At 38.2% G+C, this 22,527-nt stretch overlaps 1 protein-coding gene across 7 annotated transcripts in view; it reads left to right on the plus strand.

Moving 5' to 3' along the window:
* Positions 1 to 10,436, plus strand: part of ARFGEF3 (ARFGEF family member 3) — a 177,290-nt gene extending 166,854 nt beyond the window's left edge. For 6 of the 7 annotated variants that reach the window (XM_041744803.1, XM_041744804.1, XM_041744805.1 and 3 more), the window contains one exon: positions 2,861 to 3,190. In XM_041744803.1, coding sequence (XP_041600737.1) covers positions 2,861 to 3,052 — 192 coding nt within the window. In that variant the 3' untranslated portion in view covers positions 3,053 to 3,190. Of the gene's footprint in view, positions 1 to 2,860; positions 3,191 to 3,419 lie in introns of those variants that run through there. The other variant, XM_041744802.1, reaches the window with a different exon arrangement.
* The last annotated feature ends 12,091 nt before the right edge of the window (positions 10,437 to 22,527 follow it).

Raw genomic sequence — 22,527 nt, forward strand, 5'->3', positions numbered from 1 at the left:
GGCCAAATAACATGGCTTAATTTTTTTCATGTCTTGGAGATTTGCTTATGATTTTAAAAGTCACCCTGAATGAAGGCAGTCCTATTCCAGCTTGCTAAGCATTATGGAGACTGATAATTTAAAATGTCTTATAGAGATTTCATTATGAGAAGGCAAGAGAATTTTTAAAAAATCTGAGGAATAGGTAGGTAAGATCTTTGTACAGGCATACCTTGGAGATATTGCGGGTTTGACTCCAGACCACTGCAATAAAGCAGATATCAAAGTGAGTCAAATGAATTTTTTGGTTTCCCAGTGCATGTTAAAATTATGTTTACACTATGCTATAGTCTATAAAATGTGCAATAGCATATTTAGAAATACACATACACACACACACACACACAACCTTAATTTAAAAAATACTTTATTGCTAAAAAGTGCTGAGCATCCTCTGAGTTTTCCACAAGTTAGTCTTTCTGCCAGTGGAGGGTCTTTCTTCGACATTGATGGCTGCTGACCAATCGGGGTGATGGTTGCGGAAGGTTGTGGTGGCTATGCCAATTTCCTAAAATAAGGCAACAATAAAGTTTGCTGCATTGACTCTTTCATGAATGATTTCTCTATAGCATGCAATGCTGTCTGGTAGCATTTACCCCCAGTAGAAACTTCTTTCAAAATGGGAGTCCATCCTCTCAAACCCTGCAACTGCTTTATCAACTGAAGTTTATGTAATATTCTAAATCCCTCACTATCATTTCAACAATCTCCACAGCATCTTCACTGGAAGTAGATTCCAGCTCAAGCAACCACTTTCTTTGCTCCTGCATAAGAAGCACCTCCTGATCTGTTCAGGTTTGATCAGGAGATCAAAGCAATCCAGTCCCATTTCCAGACTCCACCTCTAATTCTAGTTCTCCTGCTATTCCCACCACATCTGCAGGTACTCCCCCTGGGGAAGTCCTGAAACCCTCACAGTCATCCGTGAGGGCTGGAATCCGCTTCTTCCAAACTCCAGTTCGTATTGATGTTTTGACCTCTTCCTATGAATCATAATGTTCTTCATGGCATAGAATAGTGAATACTTTCCAAGTTCTCAATATGCTTTGTCCAGATCCCTCAGAGGAATCGCTATCTATAGCAGCTACAGTCTTATGGAATGTATTTCTTATATATTAACTTGAAAGTAGAAATGACTCTTTGATCCAAGGGCTGTAGAATAGATGTTGTGTTAGCAGGCATGAAGATAGTATTAATCTTATTGTACATCTCCATCAGAGCTCTTGGGTCACCAGGCACATTATCAATAAGCAGGATTATTTTTAAAGGAATCCTTTTTTCTGAGTAGTAGTTCTCAACAATGGGCTTAAAATATTCAAGAAACCGTGTTGTAAATAGATGTGCTGTCATTCCAGGCCTTGTTGTTCCATTTATGAAACACAGGCGGAACAGATTCAGCACAATTCTTAAGGGCTCTGGGATTTTCACAATAGTGAATGAACCCTGGCTTCAACCGCAAGTCACCAGCTACGTAAGCTCCTAACCAGAGAGGCAGCCTGACCTTTGAGGCCGGGCAGTGACTTCTCTCTAGCCATGAAGTCCTAGATGACATCTTTCAACAGAAGCCTCTTTTCATCTACATTGGAAATCTGTTGCTGGATGTAGCCACCCTCATGAATGACCATAGGTAGACCTTCTGGAGAATGTAGCTTCTACATCAGCACTTGCTGCTTCACCTTGCACTTTTCTGTTATGGAACTGGCTTCTTTCCTTAAACCTTATGAACCAACCTCTGCTAGCTTCAGACTTTTCTTCTGCAGCTCCCTCACCTCTCAGCCTTCACAAAACTGAAGAGAGTTAGGGCCTTCCTCGGAATTAGGTTTTGACTTACATGAATGGTGTAGCTGCTTTGATTTTTTTTATCAAGACTATTCAAACTTTCTCCAGAACAGCGCTAAGGTTGTTTCTCTTTCTTATTTGTGTGTTCCCTGGAGTAGCACTTTTAATTTCCTTCAGGAGCTTTCCCTCTGCATTTCCAGTGTGGCTAACTTAGCCCAGAAGTAGACTCTTGTGCCAGTCTCAGCTTTCAACATGCCTTCCTCACTAAGCATAATCATTTCTAGCTTTGGATTTAAAAGGAAAGACCTGTGACTATTCCTTTCACTTGAACACTTAGAGGCCATGGTGGGGTTAGTAATTGATCTAACTTCGCTATTATTGTGTCTCAGGGAATAGAAGGGCATGAGGAGCAGGAGAGAAATGGGGGAACTGGTCAGTGAAACAATCAGAGCAGACACATTTATTAAGTTAATGGGCACAATTTATGGCACCCCGAAACAATTACAATAGTAACATTGAAGATCACTGATCACAGATGACCATAACAAATAATAGTAGTAATAATGCAAAAGTTTCAAATATTGTGAGAATTACCAAAAGGTGACAGAGATACAAAGTGAGTTGAGCAAATGCTGTTGGAAAACAAAACATTTAATGCTGTTGGGAAAATGGTGCCAACGATGGACATGCTCAACACAGGGCTGCCACAGATGTTCAGTTTATTTAAAAAAAAAAAAAAAAAAGGCGGAGGCGGGGGAGAAAGAAAAGAAAAAGCAGTGTCTGGGAACCACAGTATTGTAAAGTAAAATGCAATAAAACAAGGTATGCCTGGAGTCCATGAAACCTGAAAATAAGGTATTCCTAACATTAAAGGAGTCTCTGCTGTTCCTTGTATATATGAACTTAAAATGAGGACTTAGCCACATTACATTAGTAAAGACTGATTTATTTGCAACCTAAAGCCTAGGATAACTCATTTGCAAATTGGCTCGAATGAATCCAGAGGGGAAAGCTGCTAATGCTCCTCCATCCTTTCCCCTAGGCATGGACCAACATGGTGCTAACCGTCCTCAACCAGATTCAGATCCTTCCGGACCAGACCTTCACGGCCCTCCAGCCCGCCGTGTTCCCCTGCATCAGCCAGCTGACCTGTCACGTGACCGACATCAGAGTGCGCCAGGCTGTGAGGGAATGGCTGGGCCGAGTGGGCCGGGTCTACGACATCATCGTCTAGGAGATCCCGGTGAGGGAGTACAGCAGCGAAGGGCGGAGAGCGCCTGCCAGCCTGACGGGCGGGTGGCGGGTGGCGGGTGGCGTCCGGCGTCCTCCCCACCGCCGGCCCCGCTGAAACCGCTGGCCGCTCCCTCGCTAATCAGTACCGGGGCCACTCTGGACACTCACCTTGTATCTAGAGGACACAAACGATACTCTGATTTTGCACATTATTTCAGAAAAGTCTTCAGTCCTTGACACATTTCTAAATTTTGATGTTTATTTCCCAGTGCTTTTGCCTGCCATGCTATTCCCAAGAGTCCCTTTTCAAGGACTACTCCTTTGAAAACACTTCACTGGTCCATTTGATTTTTTTTTTTTTTTTTAAGGCAATTGTTAAGAAAATGTCCGCTGGTAAGTCAAGCTGATGTGCAAGCACTCGGGCGTCTAGTAGCAGACGTTCTTCATCGGAGGAAGATATCTATTATGGTTATGGGCTTAGCAGGGAAGACAACAGCTGGAAAAACATATTCTTGGGTGTCATAATCAAGTAAGGGATGACTTCCTCTGTAAGATATTTCAGAACATTTCAAAGTTGTCCTAAATTGTCAAGATTTTCTGGTTGGTATTCACCAACTTACTTCTTCTTTTAAGGTACTGTTGTGCCTTTATTTCCCTATTTCTAAAGGAATAAAATGCTTTCCTGGCAGGGTTTTCAGTCTGTGTCCTGGAAACTTTTGACACGCAGCTCCCAGTGATAGTGGCCGATACAGATCTTGCCAAGAGACATAAGACTGACCTGCCACCCTGGCTTCCCACCAGTCTCTGCTTTTGCTCCCAAGGCAAAACAGGAAAGGGAAAGAAAAAAAAATGGTGCCTTAGTTTCTTGTTGCACAGACATTTTTATGCTCTAGCTATCTGAACATAAGGCAGAACATTGGGTTTTTAAGAAAACAAAACATTTAAATGCAACTCCTTTTGTATCCACACCCTTGGAGGAAAGGACTCAGTTCTCCATCCATTGAGCAGACTTCTCAGGGAACGGGGCAGGAAGTGTGGGGTGGCAGGGAGACAGCTGGAAGGGGTGGGAAAGGAGACTGGGACGAAGTCATTTTAAACCTTAAATATTATACAACCATCACGAGAAATTACAGTGTCAGGCAAACAGGCTCTAGTCTCAAAAGAAAAAATAACTAATGGAGAAGGGGACACAATGAAATTTAGGAAATTAAGTTTTTCAATTTAAAACATGTGTTCTCTCTGGCAAGTAAATTTATCTTTTGTCTGAGGCCTTTCTAAATGGCTGTTCTATATGGACATTTCTTTTGGATAGTACTAGAAAATTAATTTGGAATCCTTATATTATTTACAATATACTTCATAGTTCCTAAATTATAATGATTGAAACATCAAGTCTTTGGTAGAGAAGCAAGGATTTACAACTAACAGCTTTATTAAGTGCTGTTATTTGTAAACTTTGTCTTCCTTGAGAAATATGTAACTATCTACAAGGTTAAGATGAAGACAGGGTTCCCTGATTTATTTAGCCAATATGAAAGAACCACATCATTCCTTATACCATCTAAAGATCACCACAGAGTCCAGAAGACATATTTCCAGTTCCATGACATACTCTTTTTGCCTTCAGGTTTTACTCATTAGACAAATAAGTTTAGAAGCAAATCAACTCCTTGATCTTAACAAGCAGTGAATTGTTGGGATAGTAATGAGCTGTATTCTATACTTTTAAATTGTTATATTTTGGAAATAGAATTGAAAGTCGGGTACTTTTTTTATTTTAACAAAAGCCACAAAAAGAAATAGAGCCACCAAGATGTACTGCTTTTCTGAGATTTGGTTCCCCTTTGTGAGCCCATGAGGACTCCAAAATTCACTTTAGGGGTGGGAAATAAGCTTCATTAGAGAAGAGTATCAAATCAGAGTGATTATGAAATGTTTATATGTAGCAACCTCTTATAAAGTATGAAAATTTGAGGGAAGCCTGTCTCAGTGTAGAATGTCATGTCCTAGAGTATGTTAATTGTTTAGAAATCAGAATCCATTCTCCCATAGATGCTCTATTATGAGATCCAAGGCTAGTTTATGAAAATAAACTGTACGTTCAAGAATTAAAAAGTGAGAAAACGTACATAGTTCTTTACCTACCATTTTTAAGAGGTTTTTGACCCCTTTCCATCATCTATTCTATTGCCTACCCCACGGCCCACATTGGTCTCCACCCACCTCTGTCCCCAGCATACTCTGCGCTTCACATCCACATCAGATTTCAACAAGAAAGTTAGCTAAACCACCATAATACCTCCCAGAGGTATCTGTGATTGTCAAAAAAGATATTGCCTGATGCAAATAATCTCTAACAAATAGAACATCAGGTCACAATGAAGTCTGTCATCTCCAGGGGTGGAGAGGAACCCTTCGTAGACAAGGGTTCCCTTTCCAGACGGCCCAGGTCAGCCTCTCACACTCTCCAGCTGTCTTGGTTTCTGCCTTTTCCGCTCTCTTCCTTCACTCTCGTTCTCCCAAGGTCTCTGAAGGACCAAGGTCAAGACAGCCTTTGTGGTTAAAACAGTTCTTACCATACATTTACTGATCTAAGCAGAATAAGATTTTGCACATTGCTTTCAATTGCCCATATTTACTGCCAAAAGTGTGTTACCCTGAGGTTGAGATTTATTTTTTAATATTTTGGTAAAGTGCATCTTGAAAGCATCTAGAAAATTCAGTATTTAGGAATTCCTGACAGCCAGGTAGACCACACTCATCATCAGATTTCTCCTTGCCCTAAGAGCATAGGTTTGATGGCGTTCTAGGATTTCCCCCTAGTTCTTGCCTCTCCTGATTAGCTTTTAAAAATGCTTGGGCTGCCTCTTTACACCATTTTATTCTCTCTCCCCTTACGATTATTTTCTAGCCTTCTCCATCAATACAAAACTAGGGCATTTTCTACCATCTTTATGCTATTTAATGACTGACCAAGGCAGATGTTAACACACATAACAGCTCAGATTAAAATATTTGCAATCAAACATGACAAAATATTAACAAAATTCAAAAGTACCTTTAAATGGAAGCCTCTTGGTATGATACCACCAGGCTTTTAGTTCTTGTTTTAAGAAGAGGCTTATACAGAGTGGAGAAAGTCAAATGGCCTTAACCATAAGAAGGTAATGTGATTGTATAATAGATATCCCTGACTCTCCCCAAATACATCACAAGACTGCTTAGGTAAGACAGTTTTCTTTCTCAGAAAGAAAATCCATTTGTGTCCACCCATCAAACTAAGCAGAATGAAGACCTTTGTTTGGAGCTGATAACCACAAGAGGTTATAAACAGCAGGGAGGTGGTGACATTTGTCGAGTGCCACTGTGAATGTAGACCCTTTACCTGCATTAGCATTTAATTTTCACAATGACCTTGTCAAATAGGCATAGATTTCCTCATTTTTGTTCAGCTGAGGATACAGACCCAGAAAGGTTAAGAAATTTGCCTGAGATAACCAGTAAATGGCAAAGCTGGTTGTGAGAGAGGTGTTCCTAAATTCAAAGGCCGTGCTCTACAACATTGTGCTCTAAAAACACAGGGGAAACACTTTACTGTTTTAAGGAATTAAACAGTTAAAATGAGTGGAAAATATCTGATTGACATCCCAGATCTGCTATGTTATGGGAATTTTTTCAAATAAGGTTTAAAAAAAAAAAGAAAAAGCTAGTGTTTTTACATAGAAAGACCATATATAACATAATATTTTGAGTGTTTGAAAATAAAATAAGGTCTGAACTTTAATCTTCAAGCAGGCCCTCAGAGGTAATTTACAAAACTTGCCAAATTAGTTGGAAATGATAGAATAATATTGTTCATGGCCAGCTGTTACACAGAAAAGCATGGCAGTCTGTGGCCAGAATGACATGCAAGGTTGGTTCAATTTAATCACTCAGAATAAAGTGCCCTGTAGCCAACAGTGCCTCTCTACTTGCTTCCCTGGGAAGTGTACAGTAGTAAATACGTAAGTCATCATCAAAGTTTGGGAATATGCAAAATAAATTCTAACCAGTTTTCAAATGCACTCTTTCTGAAGAGGCAGCAACGGGTAAGACAAGATTGTTTAAAGATCCGGGTACTGAGGGCATCAGGTCAATATCCATAGCAACCATGTGCCACATGCCTAAATATTTCTGCATATTCTGCGGAGACAGGCAGAAAAAAAAAATCCAACACGTTTCATTAAGTGAATAACAAAACTTGGATATGCATGGGTACCACTTAGGTGATCCTAGTGACATTTAGTGTGGCCTTAAAAAAGCAAGAGACTCTTTTTAAGCACTTTTTATTGGAAATATGAACTTGTTATTGGGCAAGCTTTATGGAACTAGTATAGAACTCATAATTATGCTTCATCAAGAAAAATTGTGTTCTCCTTCCTCATAGTGGAGCAATCTAGAAAATTGTCTCTCCTTTTGTGAGATCCTCTTCCTCTGCTTATAATGTTTGTATTTGATGTGGAAGTAACAAATAGTTTAATACAAAGTGTTGGACTAGAACACCATTTAGATTTCCAAAACACAATTATTGCTTCAGGGAAAACAGACCAAAAAAATTATCCCCGGGGATAATCTATGAGAAACTCAGTTGGAAATAATGCTCAATTTCCATATAAATGATGGCACCACTTACTAATTGAAGAAAACTCGATGCCACACCACTAGCACCATACAAAACCTTTCCCCTCTATCTTTGTACAATAATGCATGAGAGTTCCAGGGAGGAGAGACTGGCTGACCATCTTCGTGACAAAACCGTAGTCAACTGCGGGTGAATCCCATCCACTTATGGTCCTTCCAGCCTTTCAATCACCAAGAATTGTTTGTACTATTAGTTCCTATCCTGAAGGTTTAAGTAGTGGTTGTGTGGTATCTTTTGACTTTGTTCTAAAGTGGTTCTCAAACTTTAGCACACATGAGAATCACCTGGGGGACTTGTTAAAACACAGGTTCTTGGGCCCATGCCCAGGGTTTCCAATTCAGTAGGTCTGGAAATTTGCTTTCCTAACAAGGACCCAGGTGAGGCCAATGCTGCTGGTCTGGGGACCATACTCTGAGAACTGCCTTGAAAAAATTTCCAGCTACTACCTTTAAGATCAGCCTGACTTATCAAGCTCTAGAGAAAACAAGAAACAACCTTGGGCAGACAACTTGGGATTGGATTCTCTACAGCATTCCTATTCAACCTTCCCAGTTTCTAGGTTTATTATACCAACAATTCGGTTTTTTACAAGCTCAAAGACAATGAATGTATCAGTTCAATGGGACAGTGAGATCTGTGTAAGCTTTTCGTCTTTGTACTTAGAAACACTGGTTCTATGGATGATCATTTGTATCATGTTGACCCTTTGACTTGTACTGAGGTGATTTTAAATTTAAATACACAGTATTTGAGTTTCTTCTGTCATACAGTTTTAATATTTCCATCTCAACTCTGTTGCAATCTTGGCTCCTGGCTTCCAGAGGTTTTTGAGTCATTGCTTGCTTGCTAGTAGGTTTCTCTCTCTCATTAGTCACCCAAATATCAACACATCACAATGATATTACACTACTTGATGTACCTTCATCTTTCACTTAACTGTCTGGTGTAAATATTTTCATTTCCTGTGTACCTGTAACGAGTCTACCAAGTGGTTTCATGGAAATTTGGAAACTGAATAATTCCCTTTTAGCAGTACATGTGCCTGTTTTAAGGACTTTTCAGTAAATGTGTTTCTGTTCATATCTGCACAGTGGAGACCACACTCCTCGTTTTCCAATTATGGGAGAAATGTACACATGTATCAATATGCTTTGGGAATACAATGAAATCATGTTAACTCAAGTGTAGGTGGGGCCTTAGTTGATTTCCTAACATTTTCTTTGATTAATTAGCCTTGGAAATTCTTTTCTTGCATTAAAAAAAGGTTCATGGAATAGTTCAAAAGAAAAAAATTAAGAACCTTTAAATTATCATCCAAGTATAAACTATATTAATTACAGATACTTCTTATTGATTTAAGTTTCTTTAAAACTTTCTGCTGGAATACCCTAACATTGTTTAAATTAATTTAGATTTTCGTATGAGAAGATAATTACAGTATTTACTAGATTTAGTGAGATCAGAAAGCATATCAAAGTGTTAATGGTACTAAAGAGTCGAGTTCTTGCCTCTGTGGATGGAAATAATTGAAGAGTTTTATTACACTTTTGTTTTCCATAATCCATTTTGGAAATTATGTGTGCTTTTAGCTCTTTTAATAGTAATTTATTTTCAAGTTAAATTTAAAATACTAATCTCTGGGAATAATTTTAGTTCCAACTTATTTTACTAATTGGTGCCAAAAAAGGGAGGGGGGGAATCTAAAATCCAATCTTTTGAGCTGCCACATAAAATATGTTTTCAAGTTAGGGAATCTCAAGCCCTGACACTACCAGCCACCAGTGGTCATCCATGACTACCTCATGATCATGTGCAGGCTACTTTGTATTCCTCCCTTGGCAGTTCTTTCATCTGTATTTTGTTGGAAGTGGTCCTCTGTAATAAAAATTGGTTTCCTGCTAAATAGGCAAAACTGGACAAAGATTAATGATTTTGATATTTTTGGTTTCACTTCAATTGAAACCATGTGGTAGGATATCCAGGTATGGCATGATAGGGGCAGGAGCAGGTGCCTAGAGGGAAAGAGTAATTTCACTTATTTTTGTTCATTGATTTGTTTTCAGTGGATGGGTGGGGGTGGGAGGAAGGGAGCTAAGAATAAGATGTTTATTGCCCTAATCATGCCAAAAAGTTATTATTCAAGATTATTTTCCTGCATTTCTAAGAGAAATAAATTACATTATAAACAGTTCCCCTACTACCACTTCCCACTCTAAATAAAGCCAGAAGGTGGTAAGGGTTCTTTTATCCCTTCTTGTATTATGCCAAAGAATTGACTTGTTTTCATGCATAAAAATTGTAAGTAAAGCGTGGTATAGCCATAATTATTTGAGTCAGTATATCATTTTATCTATAAAATGCAGAATTCATCCTTGCAATCCCATTCACCAGGAGCCTTGAAGCATTTTGTTTACTCCAAAGGACTTGTCAAGGAAATATAATTTTAATTTGCCGCCTTATTTAATCAGTTTGCTCACATTAATAATTTTTTTTAAACCCTGAAACTATCCTCCTTTATATGTTGATAAACTGTTTGATAGAATTTGTCTGTTCATTGTTTAACAGGTCCCTGTAAGCAAGCTTGCAAGTGTATTTTGTGTACATTTTATCTGAGGTGAAAATGAAAATTCTAAAGAGAAAATATTTTAAAAGATTGTATTTATGTTGCTTGTGTTGTAGAATAAAAATTCAAATGCATTAAAAATACGTGAAATAATTTTATTTACATAATAAATAAATAATTTATGTAACTAGCCTATGTTTATAGAATTCAGCCAAAGAATCAGGTTCCTTTCTCCATGGCATTTCACAACTGAATGAAGAGGCCCCTTCCAGTTCCATAATACAAAGATGGTCACTGTTAACAATTTGGTACATGCCTAGAAAGTACATTTGAAGAAATACATATTACATATATATAATATTTTTAATATTTATTTTTTTAAGCATGCTTCACACCCAACATGGGGCTTGAACTCACAACCCCAAGATCAAGAGTCACATGCTCTACCAACTGAGCCAGCCAGACACCCCTATAATTTTTTAAAATAAATTCATACTATCAGTAGATAGTGGTGGAATTTATTCATTATAAAAACTACCTTTTTTTCATAAACAACTAATAGGAATATACTATTAGAAGGTAATATTGAAAAGAACATACAGCCACTTTTAACATCATGGTCTTATTTGATTGCAGCTTTATCACTGTTTCAAAAGCCTATAATAGTATAAGCCTAGAAATCATCATGCCCAAATTGTGGAAAAGTGGCCATTAGAAGGATCAAAGTACAGGCTGCCATAGGGATGGAATTTGTGTACGTGACCTTAAACCATGATTCTCTTTCTATCATACACTGGGAATCTCACAGTTTTACTACTAAAACATAGTCACTTCCCTCCTATGGCTGAAATAAAACTACAATAGATAGGTACTTTGCATACAGACATCACAAATGTAAGTGACCACCCATGTTTGTGGGTGGAGGTGAGGAGGGCCAAGAATGCCCTGGACTTTCGCCAGAAAGGCAGAGTTCACATCCCAAGCTTTGTGGCTTCCTGGGAGTGGGAAAATCATACAATTTTGAGTACAGAGTTCAAGGTTCCCACTCTGCAAAACAAATATAAACTCTAACCTCAGGGCTGCTTCAAGGTAACATGAAAGCCCCAATGTTGCAGTGCTGTGTAAACACCAATGACTAATAATTGCAGTACAACTATGTGCTGAAGGATAATCCATCTCATAAATAGCACCACTAGTTTGCAAGATGATTTATGCTTGAAACCTCATGTATACATATCCTTGACATCTATATCAATAAATGCACTACAACACAGAAAGCTTAACATTTTGTGCTAGTCTTATACAAGGAGATTGGCAGCTCAGATGTAGATCTCTTTAATCAAATATTTTGGAAATAAGTTCTAGGTCAGTAACCAGTTCTTCCATTATTGATATCCTGCGATGAATATAATACATGCATAAACCTGTATGTATTTCTTTAAAGGAGACTTGATATGCTTCAACTATTTGGCTTCTGATCAAAACTTGTATAATTCAGCTTTGATAAATATTTCATCTCACTCATTAAAAACTCACTTTCCCATCTGGCGTCAAGGTAGGTTCAATAAGCAAGTGAAAATAAAATTGAAGCATAATGTAATATTGTGGCTTTCACATATCGACCGACATTTCTGTTATCTCAAGCCTTTGAAAGAATACTCCAAGCATGACTTTTATCTCTTCCTTGTTTGTTTTTATATGTAGATTCCTAGTTACAACATCAAGTCATGGTTGCCCTGAATCTGCCCCCTAATTTAATCTGGTTGCTCAAAATGTTCTGTTGTCAAAGAAACAAACTATCCAGCTTAATGATCTCATGCAAACTGAGAGAGGGCAACAGCATAATTAAATCCTAGAGAAGCAGTTTCTAAGTTAAAAAAAAATATTATTTCAATATGAAGGGATCAAATTCACAACAGTTTAGAGCTGGGAACTCAAACATTGAACTTCAGTTAACTTTGACATGGTTTCCCAGTCTCTGGCAGAGAATAACCTTCAAGAAGATAAATTAGATAATGAATGTTATGATGCAGAAGGCTCCATTATAACTCAACTTGAAAAAATGAGTATTGAAGTTAATTTGCCAATTATAAAGGAGAAGATAGTGTTGGCTATATTTTGGTTAAAAATTCAATATTCCATCGAATCAGTAAATACTCAATGGGTTTTCTAAAATAACAATGGGTTTTAAAAGCAACATTATTCTAAAAGCCTAGAATAGATTTTTCTTTCAAGTGGGAGGAATATATATTATTACAGACTGGTCAGGTCAAACCATTTGGAAATGAGCTTCTTGGAAAACTGAGCACAGTGCTAAGCCCTATTGACTGAAGACCCTGGCAGTGTCTACATTAGTACAAGTTCAGGGAGTTACATTTTTACATTATTAAATTGGTCAATTTAATTTACTTAGCTCTTATTCCAATGGGGGAAAAAGCCTGTAAAACCTGTGGGGATTAGAGCTCCGCCTAGAGATAAAAATAACATCTCTTCTCTGCAGGTCTCCCTTGGCCCCCTGCCAGGTTTGGCTAAGGTAGTGGGGGAAGATCATCCCTTGCACATAGCTGAGCCTGCCTGCGCACCGCCCCCACCCCGCTCAGCCACTCCAAGGAGAGGAATGGCAAGAAGTTAACATAATCATAAAATGCACAGAATTTATTACTTATCAGAATAACTGGGATTGTGTCTTTCACGAAACTGTTTCCTGGCCAATATTCAGGAATGGTAACACCTATGGATTTACAAGACCAGATCTCTGATCCAAAGATCACAGATGAATCTACCAGGCCACTTTTCTTCAATACAAGTTTTTCCTCAAAAGCATTAAGTGAAATCCTGTGATTAAAAAGTGTATCTGAGATATTAATCTATGCTCTTCTTCCTTCCAGTGTTCAGTAAGTAATTGGCGGGATGGCAGTGAATTGCCTGGGACATTCTCTGGCTCTTCTATCCCAAGATCCCATGCCATACACATCTATATACACGTGTGTGTACACATAGTTGGGGGAGGGATCTTAATACGGGTTTTGAGGGAAGAGTGTCATAGAAAGGGAAAGTGTAGACAAACCCTCTAGGATAGAGACATAAGGGGAGGGAATTCCTTTGTCCTTGACTAAGAGTGAACTCCCAGGGCTATAAGGAAGAGGGAGAAGAGATTCAGTAGCAGAAAGGCTGCAGGTCAGGAAAGACCCTTGCAATGACAAAACAGTAAGAGTCCAGAGGAGGCCAGCCTGCAAGGTGTTCCTTGGCTGCAGGTTGGCCAGCTAGCCTAGGAAAAAGTCCCAGTCCCTGGCCATGGCATGGGTAGCAGAAAGATCTCCATACTTCATGGTGTAGAAGCAGCAAAGTGAGCAGCCACTATGACAGAATGGAAGCTCAGAACACTTATTTTTTCCATCAAGTCGGAGAAAAATAAAGATCAAAATTTGATATATGAAGTTGTGGGCTGAATTTATACCTGATTTCATAATGAATAATCTAAAAACCACAGTATGTCTGGTTTTGTAAGGCAATTGGAATGGGGGTGGGAGGGGAGACAGTTGTACCTACAAATGCGAAGTTATTTTCAAGGAAGGGCCAACTGAGTTGGCAACTGACAAGACCTCCCAAGTTCAATGTCAGTGGCCCTCAATGTCAGAAAGTTGTCTGCCCTCTTGTGGAGCAAGACAGTCTCACCAGATCATCTTCCATCAGGCTCCAAACTGTCTCTTCTTAGATGTGTGAACTGTCTCAACAAATTGCAATTTGGTTCCTCCCAATGGGCAGGGCTCCAGTTGCTGTGGATAAACCCAATCAATGTGCTGAACCTGATTCCATAGCCTTCCTCCTCCTTGCTTCTGGGTGAACCTAAGCTGCTCACCTCCTTCTCTGGAGCAGCTCCATAGCCCCACTTCAGGTTTTCCCTAATCAGTAAAAGACAGCACCCACTCCATGTGGTTATAGACAAATACAGATTTAGAACTAGCTTCTTTATGTGATCATCCTGAGAATCACAATAGGACAACAGCTTACAGAGTAACTTCAAACTCTATCAAAAACACATCTCTGCTACCTACAAGCCATCCTCCCACATAGCTCAATTATGCCCATTACTAGCTCACTACCCTAGACAGTCACAAGTTGGGATGCCCATAACAACTATTTGATTGTTGAACTTGCAGGTGTCCAGGCTTGCCTCACAAATTTTGACCCAGGAAAAATGATGCAGGGCTCAGGAATCTACATGCAACAAGCTTTCAAAAATACTCTGACAAAAAAAAAAAAATACTCTGACACAGATGACCTATAAATCACTCTTTGAAAATTATTCTAAGAATCTTAGTCTTATTCTATCTAATATTCTTATTCTAAGAATCTGAGATATAATATGACCTAAAATTAAAAGCTGTGTTTTTGGTGCTTAAATATAAGAGTTTATGTGGAGGCCGAGAAATATTGTAGTGGCTCAAGACTTTACCTGCCCAGATAGCTTCACTATACACCAGAGGTTTGTAACTTGGGATTCACAAGAAATTGGGGGGGGGGGGATCTGTGAACAAGAAATGGAACAATTATAGCTTTATTTTCACTGACTTTTTAAGTAATCTCTACATGAATATGGGCTCAAACTTGTAACCCCAAGATCAAGAGTCACATAGTCTACTGACTGAGCCAGTCAAGTGCCCCTTCTTTTCACTGATTTCTAACTGAAATCTAACATACCCTTCAATTTTGAATATGGGTGACAAACCACCACGAGAATGGCAGGCCTATGACTGGTTGCCCATAGAGGTCACAGATCTTTCCCTACTGCAGATTCCTCAAAATTCCCATACTTGGGAAGCACTAAAGTTGCTATTAGAACCACTACTAGATCTTGTTATTTAATATGTTAATGAGGAAGAATACATATATTACTCTTTCAAAGTTGAATATTTTGATAACTACATTGGTTTCATTTTCTTTGTAATAGAACATATTTTACCATATGCATTTAAAAGTCTTTAAAATACTTTAAATTATTCTGAAAAAGATTCATAGATTTTCCCAAACTGTAAGAATCTATGGCACAATAACCAGTTAAATTCTGTCCAGGATTATCATAAGGAAGGATGGCTGTAAATCTGGGGTAAATTCATCAAATTATGTTTGAGACAAGAGCGCTTTCTCTCTCATGTCACCTTATACTCTAGTGTAATCACCTGGAATCAGAAGCCCTAATTCCAGTCCTAGATTAGCACTGTTTGTCAGCAAATTACTTCTGAGTCTCATTCTCTCACCTGCCATGAGACAGAGCTGGTAAAGTGATTGCCAATGTCCCTTAAAACATAAACAATTCCATCTTCATGACCAAAATTCTAATAAGGCTGTTCTGGTAAATTCTCACAAAGGCTCCTGCATTGGAGGCATTCAAATGAGGACAGTGCACAGATTTTTTCCAACGAAGAAGAAATGTGTCCCTGCTATAGAGTAAAGCTTACTAAAAATATAATTCTGTATATATTCATGAATTTTATATACTTTTTAAAATTCAAGTTGGTTTGAATTTTTAAAACACTGTAGGAAAAAATAGAATGGCTTAAAATTTCCCTCTGCTTACATTGTGAAAAATGGAAAAAATTCAATGTTTTTATTTAAAAATAATAAGATTAATTTCATGCAAATTTTAAAAATTGCTTTGAGTTAGACATATTTCAAAATAGAGTTAACAATGTTTAAAGATGAAATGGGTGAAATATCAAAAGAACTAATTTTAAAATCTTATTTAGATTCAGCTTCCTATTAATGAATATACCAACCCTTTAGATGTCTGTAATCAATTTGACTACTAAATACTAAGCTAATATTTACTGTAAGATATTCAATAACTAATATTGGCAATGATTTTACTTAGGAAATCTGATGGATAAATGGCCAAATCCATTTATTATCACAATCTCACATTATCAACCAGTAGACTATGAAATAAATTGAGGGGAATTTTATCTGTAGCACTAAAAATGGAGCAACCAGACTATTTAATCATTTCTTTATTATTTTCATTTTTAAAATGAATTCATAGATGACTGAAGTAGCCATTTTTAAGATATTTATTTATTTGAGAGAGAGCAGTAGGTAAAGGACCAGAGGAAGAGAGAGAATCCCAAGCAGACTCTGTACTGAGCATGGGACACAACATGGGGCTCAATCTCACAACCCCAAAATCAGGACCTGAGCCAAAACCAACAGTCAGATATTTAACCAACTGAGCAACCCAGGTGCCCCTGAATTAACCATTTTTTAGGAAAGGCAAGACTGAAAGGATGGAATTCTCAAAGAAGCATGTTTAATCCATCAAAGAAAGTGTTTCCTGTCTGAATGGAGTATTTGATTGTAGAGAACATAAATAGACCCAAGCCCAGCCCCTACTATCTCAAGACTCAGAACTGTGCGAGGCAATTTATGCACAATGCACACTTGTTCTCAGGAACACTCCATGGGGTGAGGTTCTCAGATATGTTTTACAGATGGGAAAACAAAGTCTCAAAGGGGAGAAATTTCCAAAGGGGAGATAAATTCCTGAAGGTCACATGACTGGCAATTGGCAGAGCCAGGATTCAAAACCCTAATCAGTCTGAACCACAAAGTCATGCTCTCTCCACTAGAACATGATACCTGAGGTAAAAATTTAAATGAAATTAATAGCCTGGAGGAAGCCTTGTCCAGTGTAGCACCTTCAACTGCGATAAAATCACTCACAAATTTAAATTCAAACATTTTTTTAATCAGTACCCTCAGAAGAATTGTGTTACATTAGTCCTCACAATGAGAAACTCTGGTGCCATGACTATGGAAAATACAGAATAAATTCATCTGCAATAGGAATAAGTAGCATGAAATTCAACTGATGGTTGTATTCAACCTAACAACCTAGCTAGCATTTTGTAAAGGATAATTTGAGAGAGCTAATATTCATGACAAACTTTTTAAAAGATTTTATTTATTTATTCATGATAGACACAGAGAGAGAGTCAGAGACATAGGCAGAGGGAGAAGCAGGCTCCCTGTGAGGAGCCCAATGTGGGACTAGATCCCAGGACCCCAGGATCATGACTTGAGCCAGAGGTAGATGCTCAACCAATGAGCCGCCCCCACAATAAACTTAAAGGTCATTTTAAATACACACAATTTGGCACCTGGGTGGCTCAGTGGTTGAGCATCTACCTGTGGCTCAGGTCATGATCCCAGGGTCCTGGGATAGAGCCCCAAATTGGGTTCCCCACAGGGAGCCTGCTTCTCCCTCTGCCTTTCTCTCTCTGTGTCTCTCATGAATAAATAAAAATAAAATATTTTTAAAATAAGATGTTTTTTAAATAAACACAATTTTTAGAATTTCTAACTTTATCCCTGCATTATTAGGTTGTGCTATTGAGAAGCTGTGTATTCAAACCAAATTATCTCAGCTTCCTTCAGAAATGCCTTGATGAATTAAGATATAATGTTATGTCCTTGGCTTCTAAAGAAAGTTGATATAAAAATTGCCAAATTTGTCTTTCATAAATCTATATTAATAGTAGGTGCCCATTACATTATCTATTTGTTTTCTTATATAAGAAACCATGAGGAGTTTTGATTTATTTGATCTTATTCTAGATATTGACTCACTCATTTTTTCTTTAGCTTCCAGGCAACTCAGAGCTAAATTCAGGCTGAAGGAGAATGTCGAGGAATAAGGGATGACCAAACCATGAGCACCATGCTACTCACTGCATCTTTTGACTCTCCTTATTCACTCATCACAACACTTAAACAAAGTAGATTCAATCAATGCATCTTATGGAAGGAAAGTGCATGGAGATCACTTTCCTAAGGAGGTCCAGCTACAAAACAGGATTCAAGTCCAGGTCTGAGTCAAAGTTCAAGTATTCCACCAGGTGAAAAGAATTGTTTCACTTTCATTCCCTAATAGCACCCATCCCCTAGCTTTTTAGTTTTGTATTATTTTTGTTTATGAACAGCCTAAAGCTCTGTTGTGAATTATATATATGTCACATGTAAATAAAACCTTCCCTCAAAAAATATGTGACCTAGCTAACACTATGATATAAGTAGCATAAACACCTATAAGTTCTCTTAGCTACATCAGACACCCAGAATTTCAGGTCCATACTAGCCAGAGACTGATCTGTGGCAACATTCAGTAGCATAACCCACAGAATCTGAAGGAAGTGATCCTCAATCCCGCTTGGATCCCTCAGCATCCATGCAGACAGGGAGGGACTATGGTTTACCAGTATCTCTTTAGATCAGATTCTTGTCTAAAGAGTTGAGATCAAGAAGGGGGCCAGACACATGGCAGAGTAGTAGGGTCCTGAGCTCACCTCATCCCATGAATACACTGAGATGTCAGCTACAGATATGCAACTAACTCTGAAAATGACCTGAAGACCAGCAAAACAGGTCTTCCACAGTTAATTTCAGAGAGAAGGCCACATTGAAAAGTGTGGGAGAGGTGAAGATATGGCCAGGAAGCAAACCCACAGTGAGACTAACCACAAACAGAAGTAACACAAGCACAAAGAAGTGAGAACATCAGACCCTACACCAGGCATCGTTGGCACTGGAGATCCTCACTGGGAAGACGAGTCCCCATAACATCTGTCTTCAAAAATCAGTGGACTTATTCTGGGAGAGCCAGAAGGCACTAGGAAACGGAGTGCCCACCCTTAAAAGCCAAAATACTAAATAATGTGGCTAAAGACACAGCACAGAAGACCAAAAGATGCGCCTGACCTACCTAACACATAGAAACAAACATAGAGAGTTAGACAAAATGAGAACACAGAAGAATATGTCCCAAATTAAAGAGCAAGACAAAAATCACGAGAGCTAAATGAAACAGAGATAAACAATATGCCTGATAAAGAATCCAAAGTAATGGTCATAAAGATACTCACTGGATTTAACAAAAGAGTGGATGAGTTCAGTGAGAACTCCAACAAATAAATAGAAAACATGAAAAAGAACCAGTCTGAGCTGAAAAAGTCAATACCTGGAATATAAAAATACACTAAAGGGAATCAACAGCACATGAGATGATACAGAAGAACAAGCCAGTGATCTGGAAGACAGGATAATGGAAAGCAACCAAACTGAAGAGAGAAAAAAAATAATAAAAATGAGAATGAAAAAAGTGAAACCATAAAATTCCTAAAAGAATACATAGGCAGTAATCTCTTGGGCATCATCCTTAGCAACATATTTATAAATACGTATCCTCAGGCAAGGGAAACAAAAGTGAAAATAAACTAATGGGATTACACTGAAGTAAAAGCTTTTTACACAGCAAAACTAAAAGGCAACCTAGTGAGTGAGAGGAGATATCTAATAAGAAGGTTAATATCCAAAATATATAGACATATACAACCCAACACCAAAAAACGATCCAATAAAAAACAGGCAGAGGACTTGAATTTTTCCAAAGAAGACATCCAGATGGCAAACAGATACACAAAAAGATGTTCAACATCACCAATCATCAGGAAAATACAAATCAAAACCACAATGAGATATCACCTCACCTCAGGCAGAATAGTAAATATCAAAAAGGCAAGTTTGAAAGTAAGTATCAAAAGGGCAAGTTTGCTGAACAAGTTCAGCAAGGTTGTGGAGAAAAGGTAACCCTCATGCACTGTCAATGGGAATGCAAATTGGTGTAGCCACTGTGGAAAATCATATGGAGTTTCCTCAAAACCTTAAAAATAAGAATACCATATCATCCAGTAATTTCACCCACTGGGTATTTACCCAGAGAAAACAAAAACACTAATTTGAAAAGATATATGCATCCCTAGATTTACTACATCATTATTTACAGCACCCAATCTATGGAAGCAACCCAAATGTTCATAAATAGATGAATGGATAAAGAAAGTTTGGCAAATACACTATGGAATATTACACAACCTTTAAAAAGAATGAGCTCTTGTGATATGCAACAACATGGGTGGACCTAAAAGGTAGTATGCTAAATGAAACAAGTCAAACAGAGAAAGGCAAATACCATATCATTTCATTTATACATTGAGTCTAAAAAACAAAAACAAACAACAAGCAGACTCTTTTTTAAATATTTTATTTATTTATTATGAGAGACAGACAGAGAGAGAGAGAGAGAGAGAGAGAGGCAGACAGGCAGAGGGAGAAGCAGGCTCCATGCAGGGAGCCCAATGTGGGAGTCAATCCCGCGTCTTCAGGATCATGGCCTGGGCCCGAAGGCAGACGCTCAACCACTGAGCCACCCAGATGTCCCAACAAGCAGACTCTTAAACAAAGAGAACATGGTTACCATAGGGGATATGGGTGGGTAAAATAGACAAAGGGGATTAAGAGGTACAAACTTCCAGCTATAAAATGAGAGAGATGAAAAGTACAGTATGGGAAATGTAGTCCATAGCATTGTAATATTGTAATAATGTTGTATAGTGACAGATGTGACTACACTTATCCTGGTGGACACTGAGTAATGCATGTATAGACATGCATTGTCTATGCATGTATTGTCAAATCAATGTGTTGTATACCTGAAACATAACATTGTATGTTCTGTATACTTCAATAAAAAAAGACTTGAGACCAAGAAAAGGATTTTGACCAAAGAGCTCTCACAGTGAAATTTCTCTTAAGTTTATAATTCTCTTTTAATAATAGAAGTAGTATTTCCTATCATCACAGTAGCTAAGAACTTATCAAGCATTTGACATGGATTATTTCATGCAATTTTCAGGACAGTTTGGAGCTAGGCATTACCCATATTCTACAGAAGAACCTGAAGCTTAAAGGAATTATCTAACTTGCCCAAAGTCATTCCTGTTTAAATAGTAGAAATGGAATCAAAACAATCTGGCCCCTTTGGGTGCCTGGGTGGCTCAGTCAGTTAAGTATCTGACTTCTGCTCAGGGCATGATCCCAAGAGTCCTAGGATCAAGTACCACATCAGGCTCCCTCCCCAGCAGGGAGGCTGCTTCTCCCTCTCCCTCTGTTCCTCCCCTCCAATTGTGTTCTCTCTCTCTCTCTCTCTCTCTCTCTCTCTCTCTCTCTCTCTCATGCTCAGTCTCTCTATAATAAATAAATAAAATCTGGGAAAAAAATCTGGCCCTGGAACTTATGTCTTTTACTACTGACCTACAGGCCTGTTCATAAACTTATCGGAGCAAAATAACCTAAAAGGTTATAAAGCTTATGAAATAACTATACCCAAGTAGCATTTATATGTACATTTTAAATTTTTATATTAATATATAATAGGTAAAATTCAATGGTATATAGTAATTGAATATTTAATTCCCAGAATAGCACAGGTCTAAATATTTTTCAAAATAGCTACAAATTAAAGTTTTCTATTAGCCTATTTTATGCTTAGACCCAAAATCCACTTTAAAAAAAAAAAAGTGAGTTACTACTATAGACTAAATGTTTGTTTCCTGCCAAAATTCATACATTTAAACCTAATCCCCAATGGTATTAAGAGGTGGTGGTCTTTCAGTGGTGATTATGTTATGGGGGTGGGGCCCTGGTAAACAGGGTTAGTGCCCTTATGAGAGAGACTCCAAGAGCTCTCTTGCTCCTTCTCCCTTGTGAGGACACAAGATGACATTCATCTGTGAACCAGGAAGTGGTTTTTCACCAGACACTGAATCTGCCAGTTCCTGATCCTGGACTTGCTAGCCCCCAGAACTGTAAGACATAAATTTCTGCTGTTTCCCAGCCACCCAGTTGATGATGTTTTGTGATAGCCACCCAAACAGACTGAAGAGGTCATTCTCTAGAATTACACTTATATTGGTTTTGATCTAGTAACAGTGGTGTGGTGATCTTATAAATGCTGTATTATCAATAAACTCCCCTTCTTCACCAATCTTTTTTTAGACAGTTCCCTCCACTTCATTACCTTAAGATTAGTTTTTTCTTGATAATGTCTCATTCCTTGAAACTTTCTAGGAATCAGGCTGGAAGAAGTATAGGACACCACCAGGCACCCCATCCTGTTTCCAGACCATTGTTGTGCCTCTTTTATCAGCTGTCTCCTTTGACAACACTAACCCGCTTTGTTCTTCACATTATAGCCATATTTTTTCCTCGCATTTAATATTTATTCCAGTTTCTGTCCTGGGATGGATTGGACAGGTGAACAGCAACTGGACTGTGATCTAATTCTCATGGTCCAGTCCATGACAATGTAAGAATCCAGAGAACATTCTCCAGGGTCTCCTTC

The sequence above is a fragment of the Vulpes lagopus genome, chromosome 2 (assembly GCF_018345385.1).
Source record: "Vulpes lagopus strain Blue_001 chromosome 2, ASM1834538v1, whole genome shotgun sequence".
NCBI lineage: Eukaryota > Metazoa > Chordata > Mammalia > Carnivora > Canidae > Vulpes > Vulpes lagopus.